This window comes from Quercus robur, chromosome 5 (genome assembly GCF_932294415.1).
Source record: "Quercus robur chromosome 5, dhQueRobu3.1, whole genome shotgun sequence".
Lineage (NCBI taxonomy): Eukaryota > Viridiplantae > Streptophyta > Magnoliopsida > Fagales > Fagaceae > Quercus > Quercus robur.
This window is the reverse complement of record NC_065538.1, coordinates 64,155,271-64,173,454: the sequence shown is the minus strand read 5'-3', so window position 1 is coordinate 64,173,454 and position 18,184 is coordinate 64,155,271. Positions and strand designations below refer to the sequence as shown.

At 35.9% G+C, this 18,184-nt stretch overlaps 1 protein-coding gene and 1 long non-coding RNA gene across 2 annotated transcripts; both read left to right on the top strand.

The window, feature by feature from the left end:
• Positions 1-1,785: 1,785 nt before the first annotated feature.
• On the top strand, positions 1,786-5,179 carry LOC126726664 (uncharacterized). The gene is made up of 2 exons (XR_007656022.1): positions 1,786-3,124; positions 4,894-5,179. It is a non-coding gene; the product is annotated as an uncharacterized LOC126726664 (long non-coding RNA).
• A 10,033-nt stretch (positions 5,180-15,212) lies between these two features.
• Positions 15,213-15,665, top strand: LOC126728539 (receptor-like protein kinase FERONIA). Its single transcript, XM_050434346.1, has one exon. The coding sequence runs from the start codon at positions 15,213-15,215 to the stop codon at positions 15,663-15,665; it is 453 nt and encodes a 150-aa protein (XP_050290303.1).
• The last annotated feature ends 2,519 nt before the right edge of the window (positions 15,666-18,184 follow it).

The window sequence follows — 18,184 nt, the reverse complement described above, 5'->3', positions numbered from 1 at the left end:
ATTAAATCCCCATTTCCATTGGACTTAAAAATTAAACTTCCATAACTTTTCTAATAGTATCTTTGGTTTTCTTTTTGTGAGGTTAAACTTCCATAATTTTTCTCATAGTATCTTTGGTTTTCTTTCTATGAGGTATGTTAATTTTCAAAATATTATGTTTGTTTAAATATTTTGTTTAGATTTTATGTATACGTTTCTACTTATGTAGTATTGTAATGTATTTAGGCTTATTTTTTCATATTATATGCCAATTTATATTTTTGGTTTTCTGTATGATGCATATACTTGGTAAGGATTTGTTTTTGGCTACTTTTAGTTCAATTAAAATTTGGAGATTAAATTGTGATATTATTGCATCAATATGACATTATTTTTTCTGTTGTTTTATCATGAAATTCTAAAATTTTTTATAGCTAGTTGATATATAAAGCATAAATCATACAAGAAAAACACTTAGGAACCAACAGGTTTGTAGGTGACAATATGAACTGTAATCTGGTGGAATTTCTTGGTTGCATGAATTAGATGAATTTCCCCACAAGGTATTTAGTTTAAATTTAGTTTTAGTAAAAAACTTCATAAATTAACTGTGACTAAAAATAATAATAGAAAGCATGAGGTTCTACCAAGTAGCGTATTCTATGGGGAAAAAAAAAGTTGAAATATTCTCAAAATAAGAAAAAAATTAAATATTGACTTTTTGTTTCATTTGATTCAATGTTTCAAGACTTTTCTAATTAAAAAACAAATATTATTTATATCGTTTGATTTAATGTTTCAAGAATTTTCATCTGATATACATACACACAAACCTCTTTATATTTTAATTCATCATTTTCACCTCTTCTACTTTTACGTCTTTATATATACTTACCCATAACCCTTCATTTTATCTTATGTCAAATACACATAGACAAAGAATGATATCATTTACCTTCGATCTTTCAACGACATCTACCTTGCTCTAACATTGTTGTTTCATCTTATCCTAACTACAACCAAGGAAAGGTGGCTTGCATTTATATTGAATGATAACGGCAATTACTATTTTGACACTAAGGATGAACGTTGTGAATTTGTAGGTTTTGTAAATGGTGTGATTGACCGTGAGTGTTTAGGTTGTGTATTTGTTTTTAGAATTGAGGAGAAAGAAAAAGCCACATTCTATACCAACTTTGATTCTATAATATTCCTCCAAAGTTTTTTTTTTTTTTTTTTCATTACTTCAATTGAATAATTATAATGAATATATGTGTACAATTTATAATTGTTAGTTTTTATAATAAACTCATTAAAAATAAAGCTCTATAATAATTATGTTATAATATTTATACAACATTTTTCAAAATCATCTTACATAAAGTATTACAACATCATCCATGCATTGTGTGGATAACTTACTAGTTTAAACTAATTAGAACTCACATCAATTACTAATGACTATAACTATATAAAATATAAAATAACAAGACAAAATACTAGTGGTAAATAGAGTTCAAATTGGAAAGCGCAGCGCATCAAATTTGACCCGTGCTCAATCATGTACATATGACACCGACATGGCGCTACTTCTTGTTCAATTACTAATTAGAACTCACATCAATTACTAATTACTATAACTATATAAAATATAAAATAAGAAGACAAAATACTAGTGGTTCGTAGTGTTCAAATTGGAAAGAGCAGCACATCAAATTTGACCCGTGCACAATCATGTACATCAGTACATGTGACACCGACATGGCGCTACTTCTTGTTCAAATTCCTTGCATTGATTAAATTCAATGCAATTGGTAATGGTATACAGCAAAGCTGCCTAGTGTCCACTGCCTACCCTTATATGCTCATGAAAACAACCAAAAATGAAAAATGTAAAAAAGAGCGGTGTTGTTCACGTTTTCAATTATAAAAATTAAAAACACACAGTGGGTATATGGTTTTTTTTTCAAAAAACAAGAAAAAAATGCGGTGACCGAGGCCTCAAATGAAAGGAATTTCAGAGTTATTTAGGCCGTCCAGGAAGGGAAGGTCAGACGAAAAAAAAGAATCTGATTTAGTTCTTCCTGAGGGATTATGTCGTCGATTTTCGCTAGCTGAGATCAAGACAGCTACCAATAACTTCGATGAATACTTCATAATTGGTCAGGGGGATTATGGGATGGTATACAAGGGGTTTATCGATGACCCTACTACAATAAGCGTTGCAATAAAGCGTGTGAATATCGATTCAAGGGCGGGTTTTCACGAGTTAAAGACTGAGTTGTTGTTGCTATGCCCAGCTACGCCACTCTAACCTCGTCCCTCTCATTGGATATTGTCTTGATCATCAACATTTGATCCTAGTCTACCAGTTCATCTTCAATGGAAACCTCGGCGACCACCTCTACGTCACTAACCACGATAATCCCCTCCCATAGAAACAAAGACTCCGGATTTCCATTGGAGTGGCGCGTGTTCTGCATTACCTTCACACTGGGCTGAAGCATACTATCATCCACCGTAACGTGAAGCCGAGCAACATTCTGTTGGACGAAAAATGGGAGCCCAAGTTGGCAGATTTTGTGTCGTACAAGATGGGTCCGCCGAGTTTGTCAAAGGCTTTGATTAGGGTGGATTCTAGTGCCTACATTGGAGTGAGTAGTACTTTAGAACACTTGGATCCTGAGTATTTCGTATGCGGGGAGATGATTGATAAATCCGACGTCTATTCTTTTGGGTTGGTACTGCTGCAACTACTCGGTGGCAGAAAAACATTAGGGCAGCGGCATCTTCTTGAGTGGGTCAGAAAATGCAAACGAGAAGGGACCATCAATGAAATAGTTGATCCGTATCTGATGGGGAAGATAGCTCCAGAGTGTTTCAAGAAATACGTCGACATTGCCACTTCTTGTGTGCAAAATAAGGGAAAGAATCGTCCCACGATTGGTGAGGTGGAGGTAATCCTTGAACACGCACTGGAGCTACAAGAGAGTGCTGATGCTGCTAGGAAGGATGTGGATCCTGGTGGTGATCATTATAACTATCCCATTGTTGAATATACCTGTAGTGCTTCTCCCCGAGTCTGAGCCAGAGGAATCTGTTTCAGATTCAGATATCACTGCCACGATATGGGAAAATTTTTAAGGTGTGCTCTTGTTTTGGGGAAGTGGATCTGATTTTAGTTTTGTTAGATTTTTTTTATGTTGAATTATAGTTTGAAGTTCTCATGGTGATGAATGCTACACAGTATTCATAGATTGATGTACATAACTTTGTTTGTATTTCACTATTTTGTATGCCTGAATTAACAACCACAACAATCTCAACATTGTCAAGACTTTTTTTTTTTTTTTTGGTAAAACGTCATAAGATAACTTGGAGAAGGTTGGTCAGTCTTATTCACTTGCTTTTAAATGATTGATTTTTCTTTGTTAAAGAGCCACTTGTTTCAATGACAATGTATTCTCTGGTTTCCTGATGGGGAAGTTGAACACTTGAAATAATCACAAGTTGCCTCTAGATCATTTCAACATTTATGATGCAAGATAGGTTGGGGGCCTTTTGTTTGTTGCAATGGTGATGGTCTTGGGTTGTAAGAGATAAGTGCCTTTTTCCTCCAAAGAGCCCACTTTGGCAGGACCAACAGTAAGTTATAGCTTTTATGCTGCAAAATACTTAAGATAGTCATAAATTGGTATAGACTCCAGATCTTAACTTTTACTAATAAAACTGGAACTCCTATTTTGACAATAAACAAACCCTTAATTAGACTGGTAAACTAAAAAGCCTGTAAAGTAATTAAAAACAAGTTTTTTTTTTTTTTTTAATAATAATTTTGATAGGTAATAGAAGACAACTTGAATTAAAATTCCAAGCTATGATTGCAGGGATTGCACATTCACCAACTGCAGGTAATATGCTCCCGGCAAGAGATTAGGAGGTTTGACTGTTTGGGATGTAAAATTAAAATAAAAGAATTTATTAGGTGTGATCATATTCCCCCAAGATTTTTTTTATGTCACCCTTATACAGTCATATCATAAGGAATTAGTTGATAATTTGATTGGTTCTCTTGGTTTAAACTTGTCCTTTAGACTTTGAACCTACTACTGAATCTATATCATAGGTGTTCCCCCACTCCCCCTGAGTAAATATTGTACTGAACCATGATAAATGAGGAAATTGGCTGAAATCAATTGGTTTGCTTGGTGTCTAAAACACCCATATGTACTGCATGTGTGCATTCATGCTTGAAATTGGATTGAATGGCTTTCAGGCACACATGGAGTCAAAAATCAAAAAACTAAATTCAATACCATGAAATCAAGGTGTGTGGCATCTTGATAATTTAAGAGAACTTTAAGCTTTCCATTCATATATTCATTCTTCTCTTGGAAAGGACCTATATATGTTCAAAACCTATGAAGATTTGTGTGTATTTGTATAAAACTATTTTTAAATTTCAGGTGGCAGGTTGCAAGTTTTTATCGGGCAATAATTTTATTTTATTTTTTTATCCAAATTCCTTTGGATTAAGATGTTATGAGTTCAGTTGTGCAACCTTTTATGCTGCACTTCATTTAGAAATATTTTGTCAGGGTGAATCTCCAACTTTATCTTGCCCTGCTTCCACCTCCTCTATTTTCTTTTAGATGAATCATCTCCTACTGCCCGAATGTCTGAACTTTTCTTTTATTTGACTTGTAAAGTTGATGTGTTTTGCAAGTATACTGTTGATTATGAAGCTCTGCATATGCCAAGTTCCTCATTCTTACATCCTCCCAGATCTATTTTATTATCTTGATTGAAGTTGTTAACTTGAAAGTTTAAACTACTGGTTGTTGTCTCGTGGCTATCCAGATTTTGGTGCCGTTTGGTGATTTAATTCTCTCTCTCTCTCTCTCACATTAGCAGGAGCATGAAATCAAGGATTTTGACTACCTATCCAGTTGCATTTCCAGCGGATTCAACTGAAGAAGTAGTTGACAGGAGACCGGACCTTGAAATGCCTAACATTAGTCAAGCTGTTCACAAATTGCAACATGTATCATGGGTACCACTTGGTAAACACAATGTAGGTAAAGAATCTTCCCCCGCCCTCCCCCCCCCCCCCCCCCCCCCCCCCTCACCCAAAAACCCCCCTTCGGTTTATAATTTGTGCTCTATGGACATATATATCATTTACTATTTTCATCGATCAGACTAGCAGCATATAATTAAAAGACTTAAGTGCCAATTCTTCTTGAACATTTTCTCTTTCTAATTAAGTGATTCAAGCTCACCATTGCATGGACTTTGAGAGCTTGAGTACACATAAAATCAGATCATTGAATGATTATTGGGATTGCTTAATTATCCGTTGGTGGAAGTAAAAAAAAATTTCTATCAGAGATGAATGAAATGGAAACCTTATCTGTCCAACTCTATGATGAAGCTTTTAATTTTAGGTGAAAGCTTTTGTACTCATATTGATTTGAAGCAAGATTCCATGGCATCTTTTCCATTGCTTAAAATTTTCCAATTGTCTTGAATGTACGCTGGAACTTTTACTTTGATTCAGCTCCCTAAGATTCTTTATGCTGGGCAAAGGCTGCAAGATCAATGCTTTTAATTAGCTAGGGCAATGTCCTTAGTCAAAAGTTATGAAAATCTACGTCCGTGAAGTGGTGTGAACTGTCATTAGGCAAAGGAAGGTAAATTAATTGATCAGGGGCTTGCTGAATGGTATAATTAATCCATTCCAGTTTGCAACTGGCTTAGGATTTTGCTCGCAGAAACCTTGCTTCTCCACATTGCTTTCACTTTTGAGTGGCAGTGGAGTTCAGTTCATCAGAAAAGAGTATATGATGCAGATTGGCAGACTATATCAAAGACCTCTCCGTGTAGCTAAGGCTGCTGGTGCTTATAAAATTTATTGACATGCATTCACATTTGCATGCCTAGGAAGAGTTTTCCCTCCTACTATGTAGAAGGCACCATTGTTTCTCTGAGTTTTAGTTATTTTGTCACAAAGAGCAGATGCGTCACTTATCCCAAGAGCAGCTTTCAAGTTCTCACTCATATTGACGTCAGAGATGGGCATTCCAGTTTCATCTTAATAATCTATCACATCTATCTCCACGCTAATGCATTTGAAGTGCAGCTCTAGTGAAAGCTACAAGGTTAGGGCCAATATGAACGAGTTTCCTTGGGTACTTCATCATATGAAATCCGAAAAACCAATGCCTCTCTCTATATAGTTACTCAAAGACATTCTAAATATAGGGTATATGTTGTTAGCTCAATTTGTAGCTTCAAGGGGCCAAGATTGGTTAAAACAATAAGGCTTCAAAGAAGCATGAAGCAAGTTCTCAATAAGACTACCAATCATGTAGGCAAAATGTGCACTCTTCTCCCCTAACTTGACATTGGGCCAACGATTTACAAAGCCTAAATATAACGCTCCCTTATTTTATTCCCAAAATTTAAATTGCAGAATGAGGCTCCTAATTTAATCATTCTCTCAATAATCTAGCAGTCTCCAAAATGACCAAAAAATCTAGACTGTTTTCAATCCCAAAATACTATTTGAATCTCAATTACGTAAAAACAAAAAATGTGTGCTTGAAAACTTAGTTATAGTCTAGTAGTATCAAGGCAAAAATTATCACGCCTTAGCAATATCTTATGCCTATAAAACCGTGGGAAAAATTAATGGATGCCTAAGTGCATTGATTTAAGGTATATTTGTAGAAAATTTTTATGCGAAAAAATAACTGTTTTTTGAATTTTTTTTTTTATTTTTTTTTTTTCCATTAACTAATTCCCCTATGAGCATTGTTAGCTGGACTGTGTAAATAATCTAAAAAATATTGAAATAATAGATAATGAGTTACACTGCCCAGGATATTCTACATTATTGGATGAGACAAAAGAGTCAACAGGATGGTTCCAAAAATCAAAATTTGATGAAGGGCAACTAGAACCAAACATAGAAAACATAATAAATTTTCTAAACTACACTAACAAATACTTAGTGTCAACAGGCGAATTTCCTAAAGAGTCAACAGGCGAACTACTCTTCTTTGGACGATGTTTACTCGTTATCTAGAGATGACACTTATCAACAATGGCTGATTTTTGCGTCCCCATCAATATTTATTTTTTATTAATTTATTTATGCTATTACTATTTTGGGGGGGGGGGGGGGGGGGGGGGGGGGGGGGTGGGTTTAAGCCATTAAGATGGACTCTTAACTCTCGGATATCCAAAAATATCATCTCCCTACTCATTTACAGGTTTTCAATTAAAAGGGAAAAATTCGTAAAATAAAAGCTTTCAATTTAAAACCCTCCACTAGATCAACATTCTCAACAGTTTACAATTTTCTTATTTCTTATCCTTTTGAAATTTAATCAAAAGCACTCTATTTTCCTCCTCATCTCTTATTCTTTTTTAAATTTAAACAAAAACTTTTTTTTTTCTTGCTTTTTATACGTTCTCTTTCATTTTGAACTCAAATTGACTACACATTTTCAGTACACAAAAATAGATGAATGAATGAAAAATTATGATATAAAACCAACAAATAATAATAATAATAGTATTATTATTATTATAATATTTTAATTGTTATAAATATTTATTTAAATTTATATTGTGTATCTTAGTTTGGGCCCATCCACTGGAATTTAGTTAATTAAGAGTTCTATATATTTCATTGTGGCATAGTGGTATACAGCAGAGATACCTTCCTATCCTTATCTTGTTTTAAGAGCGTCTCCAACAAGCTCTCTAAATCCAAAATTTGGAAAGTAAAACCCACAAATGCTTGCTCCAGCAATCTCTCTAATTCATTGTTCATTAGCAAAAAATTGTTCATTTTGCTAATGAACAATAGCTCTCTTGGTCTAATGACCTACTGTACATTAGCAAAAGAATTAATGGGAATAAAAAATTCAACACACCCATTAAAATATTCAATTTTTACTCAACAATCACAACGGTTACAACTCAACCATTCCAAATCTTTTCTCTCTCAAACATCTCTAAACTCTATCACAATTAAAATACAAACTCAAATCACAATCTTAAAACTAATCAAATCAGAACCAAAAAAAAAAAAAAAGCAAGTCTGACCCATCTGAACTACTGTGGAGAGGAGGACGAGCAGTGGTGGAGAGGACGAGTTATCCACCGGCGATCTCTATTTGTAAGATAGAGAAAGAAAGAGAGAGCTCTGGTATTCTCTCATGTCTGGATGAAGTAGTAGGAGAAAAAAGAGGAAAGGAGGAAAAAAAAAAAAAAGACAAAGAAAGAGAGAGAGCTCTGGTATTTTCTGGAGTTTGCATGAAGTGGTAGGGGACAAAAGAGGAAAGGAGGGAAAAAAGAAAAGAGTAAGGATACATGTGTGGAGGAGAAAAAAGAGAGAAAAAGAAAAGAAAAGAAGAAATCGCATGAATAAAAAAAAATAAGGAGAAAAAAAAGGAATAAGAAATTAAAATTAAGAAATGTTATTATAATATTTTCACAATAAATTTTAAGTGGTAGGTTGTTACCGACTATTATTGGTGATAAAAACATAATTTCAGTGATGATTGGTGAGTTTAAATTAAAACTAGCAATACTTTATCACCTAGTAAAATTTTCTATGAAAGTATTTAAAAAATTAAATATTATAAATGTAGCATTTTTAATTAAATTTTTTAAAAATTATTAGTTAAAATTAGGTGACCTACAACTCACTCATTAGGATAAATTTAAAAATATTACCATTGGAAAGTTCAAAAATATGGTTGTTGGGTATTTTGAAAAATATAGCCATTAGAATTAAATGAAAAATAATAATAAAAAACAAAAAATAAAATAAAATTTAAATAGAAAGATAAAGAGTTTATTGAAAATTGTATTTGAAAAATAAACTAACCCTACTTCAAAAAACTAAAAAATATTTAAAAAGACAGCTAAAAATGCTCTTAGAAATGCAGGATTTGGATAGCGTAAAAGACAGCTTGTTAGTCTCATTTATTGACTGAGAGTTATCTATATTTCGTTGTTCTCCTCCACTTGTTAGTTTGTCTGTTTTTGGAAGGGGATCTTATCCGTGATCGCCGGGGCAAGCAGCCACAATCTACTCCCCTACTGCATCATTTCAAGCTCGTTGGTTTGAAAAGTATTTCAGAATCTATATCAAAGTTATTAAGGAAGTCCTAGAATAGAAGATCAGACGAATCTTATTCAGTTCTTCCGTGCCATCGATTTTCACTCCCTGAGATCAAGACAGCTACCAATAACTTGGACAGTAATTTACTAAAAGGTGAGGGGGCTTATGGTTATGGGAAAGTATACAAGGGGTTTATTGATAATCGTACCATAAGCATTGCAAAAAGGACTGTGAATATCAAGTCATGGTCGGGTTTGGATGGGTTAATGAAGGAGGTGGTGTTGCTTTGCCAACTACGCCACCCTAATGTCGTCCGTCTCATCGGATATTGTGTCGAGGATGATGACAAAGGGTTTCTTGTCTTTGAATTCATATTCAATGGAAACCTGGGCGACCACCTTTGCGGCACTAACCACCATGAACCCCTCTCGTGGAAACAAAGACTCCAGAGTTGCATTGGAATGGCACGCGCATTACACTATCTTCACTCCGGGGTGAAGCACAGTATCATCCACCATAATATTAAAGAAAGCTTCTGGAAACTATTTTGAGAGAGAAAATCTATTCTTGAATTGATTAGAATGAGAAAAATGAATTAATTAGTTTTTACACTGATGCTCTGCTTTTATACACGAGTTAACAGAGCTAAGAGGGAAAATCAATAATCTAACTAACTCTTAACAGACTAACTAACTCTAATACAGCTGTACACTTCTTAATCCTCTCACGTGTTTGCTGTCCCACGTGCCAATCACTTAAGCTAAGTGATGTCGTTTTTCTTTCATCTTTCCTTTCTTCTTTTTCTTGTGCACTCTGTCGTTTAGATCATCACTGCAGCTGTGTCGTTCTTCTTTCTTTGTCTTCATGCCTTCTTTCTCAATCACACCTTCTTTCTCAATTACATATTCAACACTCCCCCTCAAGTCATGATTTACAGAATCATTGACTTGGCTAGTTAAAGTCTTTAGATTTGGGGAGTAAATATCAATCAAACCCAGACAGTTGATCAACTTGCTAAAGGCTGGAAATCCTAAAGCTTTGGTGAAGATGTCTGCTGTTTGAAATTGACTTGAAACATGAAAGGTTTTAATTACACCTTCTGCTATCTTGTCCTTGACCAAGTGACAGTCAACTTCTATGTGTTTTGTTCGCTCGTGGAAGACAGGATTTGCTGCTATATGCAATGCAGCTTGGTTGTCACAGAAAAGCTGAGCACTGCATGAATGATCAACTTTTAAGTCTCTTAGTAATTGAAGAACCCACATGATTTCACAGGTTGTTGTAGCCATTGACCTGTACTCTGCCTCTGCTGAAGACCTAGAGACTGTACTCTGCTTCTTGGACCTCCATGAGATTAAAGAATCTCCTAAGAACACACTGTAACCTGTGATTGATCTTCTGGTGTCAGGGCAGCCAGCCCAATCAGCATCATAGAAAGCCTTTACTTGCATTGTGGAGTTGCTGGAGAAAAACAAACCTCTGCCTGGAGTGCCTTTCAAGTACTGCAACACTCTATTGACTGCCAGCATATGAGGCTCTCTTGGTTCAGCTAGAAATTGACTCAACCTATGCACTGCATAAGTGATGTCAGGTCTGGTTAAGGTGAGATAGAGCAATCTTCCTATTAGTTTTCTGTACTGACTTGCATCTGGAATCAGCTTGCCTGCATCTTTTGAAAGATGTAAATTTTGTTCCATTGGAGTCCTAAGTGGTTTAGACCCCAAGAAACCTGTATCATGCAGAATTTCCAAACAATACTTCCTCTGGTTCAAACTTATACCCTTTTCACTTCTAGCAACTTCTAAACCCAAAAAATACATCAATAAGCCTAAGTCTTTTAAGCCAAACTTAGTATCAAGCAACTGCTTCAAGTCAGCAATGCAGCTAGGATCATTTCCTGTGAGCAAAATGTCATCTACATATACTAGCAAAGCAGTGAAAGAAGCACCTTTAGTGTATGTGAAGAGAGAGTAATCTGCCTTGGATTGGATAAAACCAAAATTCAACAAGGTGGAAGAGAACTTAGCAAACCATTGCCTAGAGGTCTGTTTCAAGCCATATAGACTTTTGTTGAGTTTGCAAACCAAAGGACTAGAATTAGGACCAGAAGAACACTCCCCCTTGTTGTGAAAACCAGGTGGAAGGCTCATGTAAACTTCTTCATCCAAGTCACCATGAAGAAAAGCATTATTTACATCCATTTGGTGAAGAGCCCAACCTTTCACAGCAGCCAAAGACAACACCATCCTGACAGAAACAGATTTGGCTACAGGGGAGAAGGTATCAGTGTAGTCAAGACCCTCCCTTTGTGTGTATCCTTTGGCAACCAAACGAGCTTTATGTCTTTCAATAGAGCCATCAGATTTATACTTAGTCCTAAAGACCTATTTACAGCCAATAGGAATCTTGCCAGGAGGAAGAGAAGTTAAGGACCAAGTGTTGGTAAGTTCAAGGGCTGCAATCTCCTTATCCATAGCAGCTCTCCAATCAGGGGATTGAACAGCCTCTTGGAAGGAAGAAGGGTCAGGGGAGGTGGAATCAATGGCCATGACAAACTTCTTGTAATGTTTAGTAAGGTTGGAATAGGTGAGACAAGCAAAAATGTCATAAGGGAGGCCAAGTGAAGGTGAAAGTGGGCTGGAGGTGACAGATTTGCAAGAATAATCCTTTAGGTAAGGTGGAGGGTTATGTGATCTAATGGATTTCCTGAGAGGCCTAGAAATAGGCATAGAAACAAGATCATGCTCAGAATCAACAACAAGTGGAGTGACATGTGGAATTGGGGAAGGTAATGGAGAAATGGAAATCTGATCTGCAGAAACATTATCTGCAGAATCAGGGAGTGTAGCTGGACTTTCATTTAAGAAGGTGGAATCTGAAAAACAAGAATCAGGAACAGAAAGAGGCAAAACAAATGAAGCTGAATCAACAGAGGAAGAATCAGTAAGGTTCTCAATTGAAGAAGAAGATCCAGAGGCAAAAGGAAAGATGTGTTCATAGAAAATCACATCTCTAGAGACAAAAATGGAATTTGTTGCCAAATCCATGACCTTGTACCCTTTAATACCACTGGGATATCCTAAAAAAATGCATTTTCTTGCTCTTGAGGCAAATTTGTGCCGGTTTTGACAAAGTGTGGAAGTAAAACATAGACAACCAAAGGTTCTCATATGGACATATGAGGGAGATGTGTGAAAGAGCATTTCAAAAGGAGTTTTATTTTGTAAGTGTTTAGAGGGTAGCCTGTTGATGAGATAGATTGCAGTGAGGATGCAGTCACCCCACATTTTCAAAGGCAAGGAAGAATGAAACCTCAAAGCCCTTGCAACATTTAAAATGTGTTGATGTTTCCTCTCAACAATTGCATTTTGTTGAGGGGTTTCAACACAAGTTAATTGATGCAAAATACCATTTGATTTGAAAAAATATTTCATAAAGAATTCTGTCCCATTATCACTTCTAAGACATTTGATTTTTGCACTAAATTGTGTTTCAACCATGTTGGAAAAGTGTTCAACAAGACCCTGTGTTTCTGATTTGGATTTAAGTAAATAGACCCAAGTACATCTAGAGTGATCATCCACAATGGTAAGAAAGTATTTGTAACCTTCAATAGTTGGAACTGAAAAGGGTCCCCAAAGGTCACAATACACAAGATCAAAGATACAATTAGAGACATGACTGCTATTAGGAAAAGATAACCTCTTTTGTTTGGCAAAATGGCAAATGTCACAACAGGCTGCTTTATTAGGATTTAAACCAGATACAAACTTATTTAGTAATGACAATTTTGCATAAGAAGGATGCCCTAAACGGAAATGCCATAAATCAGCATTATTGATAGAGTTATTACTAACAGAAGGAATAGAAGTAGGTATCTGTGATGAGGCAGCAAGGACAGATGAAGATGGAGGACTTTGTTGCAGAAGATAAAGGCCTTTTGATGCTTTACCCAGTCCAATCATGTTCCAATTGGCCAGGTCCTGGATAAAGCAAAAAGAACCAAAGAATACAAGGCAACAAAAACATGTTTTAGTGAGTTGGCTGACTGATATGAGATTAAAAGTAAAGGAAGGGACACAAAGAACCCCATAAAGAGTGAGTTGATCTGAGACATGGACTGTGCCTATGTGAGTAACTAAAGCTCTCTCTCCATTTGGTAAGTAAACATGAGTGTTAATGGTAGAAGTAATGGAGGTTAAGCAAGCTACTGAATGAACCATATGATCTGAGGCACCAGTGTCAATGATCCATTCATTGGTTTTATGAGCATGCCTATCAACTATATGTGCAGAAAAAATGGAATGGGAAAAGTTTGGAGGCAACCAAAAGGGATTACTTGAAAAATTTGCAAGATAAGGCATGGAAGAACTGGGGCCTGTAGCAGCATTAGCACCATTCAGTGGAGACTGAACTGAAGCAGCTTGGTGATGAGAAGTCTGAGAGCCATTTGACTGAGAAGTAAGGAAAGAAAGTAACTGCTCACATTGGCTCTGAGTGATAGGACATTGAGGTGCACTGAATTGAGATTGGGCTGCCCTAAATTGAGGCTGTGGCATGGTCAATTGTGGTGCATAATGCATCTGATCAGGTTGGTTATGAAAATTGGACATAGACTGAGAAACATCATTCCCAAAGCCACCATTGTTGCAAAAGAGATTTCCAAATGATCCATTGCCACTGCTGGAAACCTGATTAGCCAATGCCTTCCCTTTGTGCTTATATCCTGGAGGATACCCATGCAATTTGTAGCACTTGTCTGCTACATGACCAACAAATCCACAATGAGTGCACACAAGCCTTTCCTTCTTTGCATTGCCATTCTTTCCCCCTTGATTACCCTGAGGTACTCCCTGATTCCAGCCTTGATGAACTTGATTCCATCCTTGATGACCTTGATACCCCTTTGAATTAGGGTTATTAGCATATAAAGCTGTTGGTTCAATGACCAAATCAGCTTTACCAACTTGCCTGCGTTTTTCTTCTTGTAAAATCAAAGAATATGCTTTGTTCAAAGCAGGTAGTGGCTCAGTAATTAAGATATGACTAGTAACAGTGGAGTAACTGTCATTGAGTCCCATAAGAAATCGAAAAACTTGATCCTTTTGCTGAGCACACAATTGATTTCTTTGAGAACCACAAGTGCAAATACAGGTACAAGCAGAGAAAGACTGAAAATGCACAAGTTCATCCCACAAAATCTTGAACTTAGTGAAATAAGAACTCACCGATAAGGAACCTTGTGAAAGTTTCGAAATTTCTTTCTCAATTTCAAAGAATTTTGGAACATTTGGCTGAGAGAACCTATCACGCATGTCAATCCATAATTCCCTTGCAGTGTGAATATACATAACACTGGTAGCTAGATCCTTGCTCAAGGAATTCACCATCCATGAAAGGATTGTAGTATTTGCTCTGTGCCATGCATTATACAAAGGATGGGAGAGATCAGGTGTAGAAATTGAACCATCAAGAAAGCCAAATTTGTTCCTACCACTGAGAGATAGAAACACAGCCCTCGACCAACTGAGATAATTTTCTGGACCGATCAACGGTTGAGAAACCAGAACAACATCAGATGGTGGAATGAAATAAGGGCTCGAAGGATTGGTATTCACATCATCCATTGAAGGAGCTTGATTGGATGATCTACGATTCTCAGTACCAGAAGCGTTTGGAAAAGTTTCAGAATCTGAAGCAGCGTTAGAGACGGAAGCCACTGATGAACTATTGAAGCTCTGATACCATATTAAAGAAAGCTGTTGGAAACTATTTTGAGAGAGAAAATCTATTCTTGAATTGATTAGAATGAGAAAAATGAATTAATTAGTTTTTACATTGATGCTCTGCTTTTATACACGAGTTAACAGAGCTAAGAGGGAAAATCAATAATCTAACTAACTCTTAACAGACTAACTAACTCTAATACAGCTATACACTTCTTAATCCTCTCACGTGTTTGCTGTCCCACGTGCCAATCACTTAAGCTAAGTGATGTCGTTTTTCTTTCATCTTTCCTTTCTTCTTTTTCTTGTGCACTCTGTCGTTTAGATCATCACTGCAGCTGCGTCATTCTTCTTTCTTTGTCTTCATGCCTTCTTTCTCAATCACACCTTCTTTCTCAATTACATATTCAACACATAATGTGAAGATTAGCAACATTCTGTTGGACGAGAAATTGGAGGCCAAGTTGATCGATTTCAGGGATTGCAAGATGGGTCCTCCGAGTTTGTCAAAGGATTTACTTTGGATAGAGTCTGAGGAGGTGGTGGGTACTTTAGGATACTTGGATCCCAATTGTCTCCTCAACAAGGTGCTGACTGATAAATCCGATGTCTACTCTTTTGGTGTGGTATTGTTGCAAGTGCTCTGTGGAAGAAAAGCAGCGGAACGTGAATCGGAGAGGGATCAGATTAATCGAGCTTTATGGCCCCAAATATGCGTTCAAGAAGGGACCTTTAGTCAGATAATTGATCCGTATCTGATGGGGAAGATAGCCCCAGAGTGTTTCAAGATACATTGCCACTTCTTGTGTGCGATTTGAGGATAAAGATAGTCCCACGATGGGTGAAGTGGAGGTAATCCTTGAAAAGGCACTGGAGCTGCAAGAGAGCGCAGATGCTGCGAGAAAGGATGTGGATCCTGGTAGTGATCAATATAACTATCCTGTTCTTGAATATACCTTTAGTGCTTCTCTGCTTGAGCCTAAGGAATCTATTTTGGATTGGAATAGCACCACATCAGCTGAATTGTCCTTGGAGGCTTGGACATCTTCGTCCAAAACCCAAACGGCCAATGATTAACCACAATCAATTATCAAAATCACATTTCCAAGGATAGGGATGCTCCTCTCCATTTCAAAGTTAGGAGTAACCAAAACAAGAGCACAGTGGCTGAGTAGTTTTTGCACTGCTTTAGGAACAGAACTGGGAAATGGATCTGATTTTTTAGTTCTGTCAGATTTTTATTTTGAAATGTAGTTTGAAGTTTTCGCGGTGATGGATGCTACATAGTATTCATAGATTGATGTACACGAACCTACTACTGAATTGATATCATAGGTTTCCTCCCAACCCCCCTGAATAAAAATTGTACTGAACCATGATAAATGAGGAAATTGGCTGAAATCAATTGGTTTGCTTCGTGTCTTGAATACCCATGTGTAGTGGATGTGTGCATTTGTGCTTGAAATTGGAATTCAATACCATGAAAAAAAATTGTGGCAGCTTGATAATTTAAAAGAACTTTAAGCTTCCAGTTATATATTCATTCTTCTCTAGGAAAGGACCCGCATATGTTCATATGAAGATTTGTGCATGTTGGCATGAAACTATTTTTAAATTTCAGGTGCCAGGTTGCAAGTTTTTATTGGGCATATAATTTCATTTAATTTACCAAATTTATGTGGATGAAGATGTTATGAGTTCAATTAGCATATTTTCTGTTGATTAAGTCTTGTGCAGCCTTTTATGCTGCACTTTATTTGGAATATTTTGTCAAAGTGAATCTCCAACTTTATCTTGCCTCTGCCTTCACCTTCTCTATTTTCTTTTATATGAATCATTTAATTTCCTACTGCCCGAATGTCTAAACTTTTCTATTGACTTGTAAATTTGATGCGTTTTGCAACTTTACTGTTGTTTTTGAAGCTCTACGTATGCCGAGTTCCTTATTCTTACATAGCCCCTGATCTATTTTATTATCTTGATTGAAGTTGTTTACTTGAAACAGCATTTGGTGATTTAATTCTCTCTCTCATTAACAGGAGCATGAAAAAAATAAATAAATAAAAAATAAAAATAAAAAAATCTTGAGTTTACTTCAAGTCAAGATTTCAAAGTTTGTGTAATTGTGTGTAATAGACATTCCCCAATAATTAAATGAAAAAATTATGCTACATGCAAACATTACTAAAATTGTGATTTTAAGTTCCAACTTAAAATTAGGAATTCAATTGTTTTGGGCTGTGTAGATTAGGAGTGGCAAAACTCGACACGATGCATGAATTTAATACGACACAACACAACATGAAATTAACAGTTATGAGTTGAGTCTTAACGGGATTGTATCATATTTAGGTTGACATAACTTACCCGTTTAATAAACATGTCAAGTTCGTGTCCCACCCATGGCACCCACTTAACTTGTCTATCCCGTTTAACTAAATGACTATTTAACTACCCTTCAAACTTAGATATATAAACTTATTAGTAGTTTTGTTTTATTTTCTTTCACATGTTATGACTTATGATTAATTAATTATTTGTGATATTAAGATATGTTTTAATTTTAAATAATTATTTGTGATGTAGTTAATTATTAGTTTTGAATTTTATATTAGAAAAATTTATTTGTTTGGTTTTTTATAATTTGGGTCAATTTAGTTAATATTATTTTTTTTCTTTGATAAAACCTAATAAACGAGTTGACAAAACTAATCGATTTAATAAACAATTTTTGTTAAGATAAAAAGAATTTGAACTCATTTAATAAATATGTCAAATCAATGTCTACTTAGCTCGAATAAACGAAATACTCTTGAGTCAACCTAAGATGAGTACAAATTGCCACTACAGAGGAAATGAACGTACAACAAAGACCCCCATAATTAATTACCCTTATCTGCCCCCAAAAAACACACGCACAAAACAAAAACAACACTTTACTTGTTGAAGTTGTTTGTAGGGGATCCAAAACTAATCCTGCATCATTCTCTCGTCGTCAAGCTCGTGGTTATAGGACCGAAGCATCAATGGAAGGTATATCAGAGTCTATTTCAAAGTTAGTATGGACGTTCGGGAAGGGAAGGTCAGACAAAACAAAACAATTTTTATCAGTTCTTCCTGAGGGATTATGCCGTCGATTTTCACTCGGTGAGATCAAGAAAGCTACCAATGACTTCGCTGACGATTTAGTAATTGGTGAGGGGAGTTTTGGCAAAGTCTATAAGGGGTTTATTGATGACCGTGGCATAAGTATAAGCGTTGCAATAAAGCGTATGGACCTTAGGCGCAGTATTCGCGAGTTAACGAAGGAGGTGGTGTTGCTTTGCCAGCTACGCCA

What these genes read in the sequence shown, in the direction of transcription:
- LOC126728539 (XM_050434346.1), top strand. Translation starts at nt 15,213, where the DNA reads ATGCCTTCTTTCTCAATCACACCTTCTTTCTCAATTACATATTCAACA.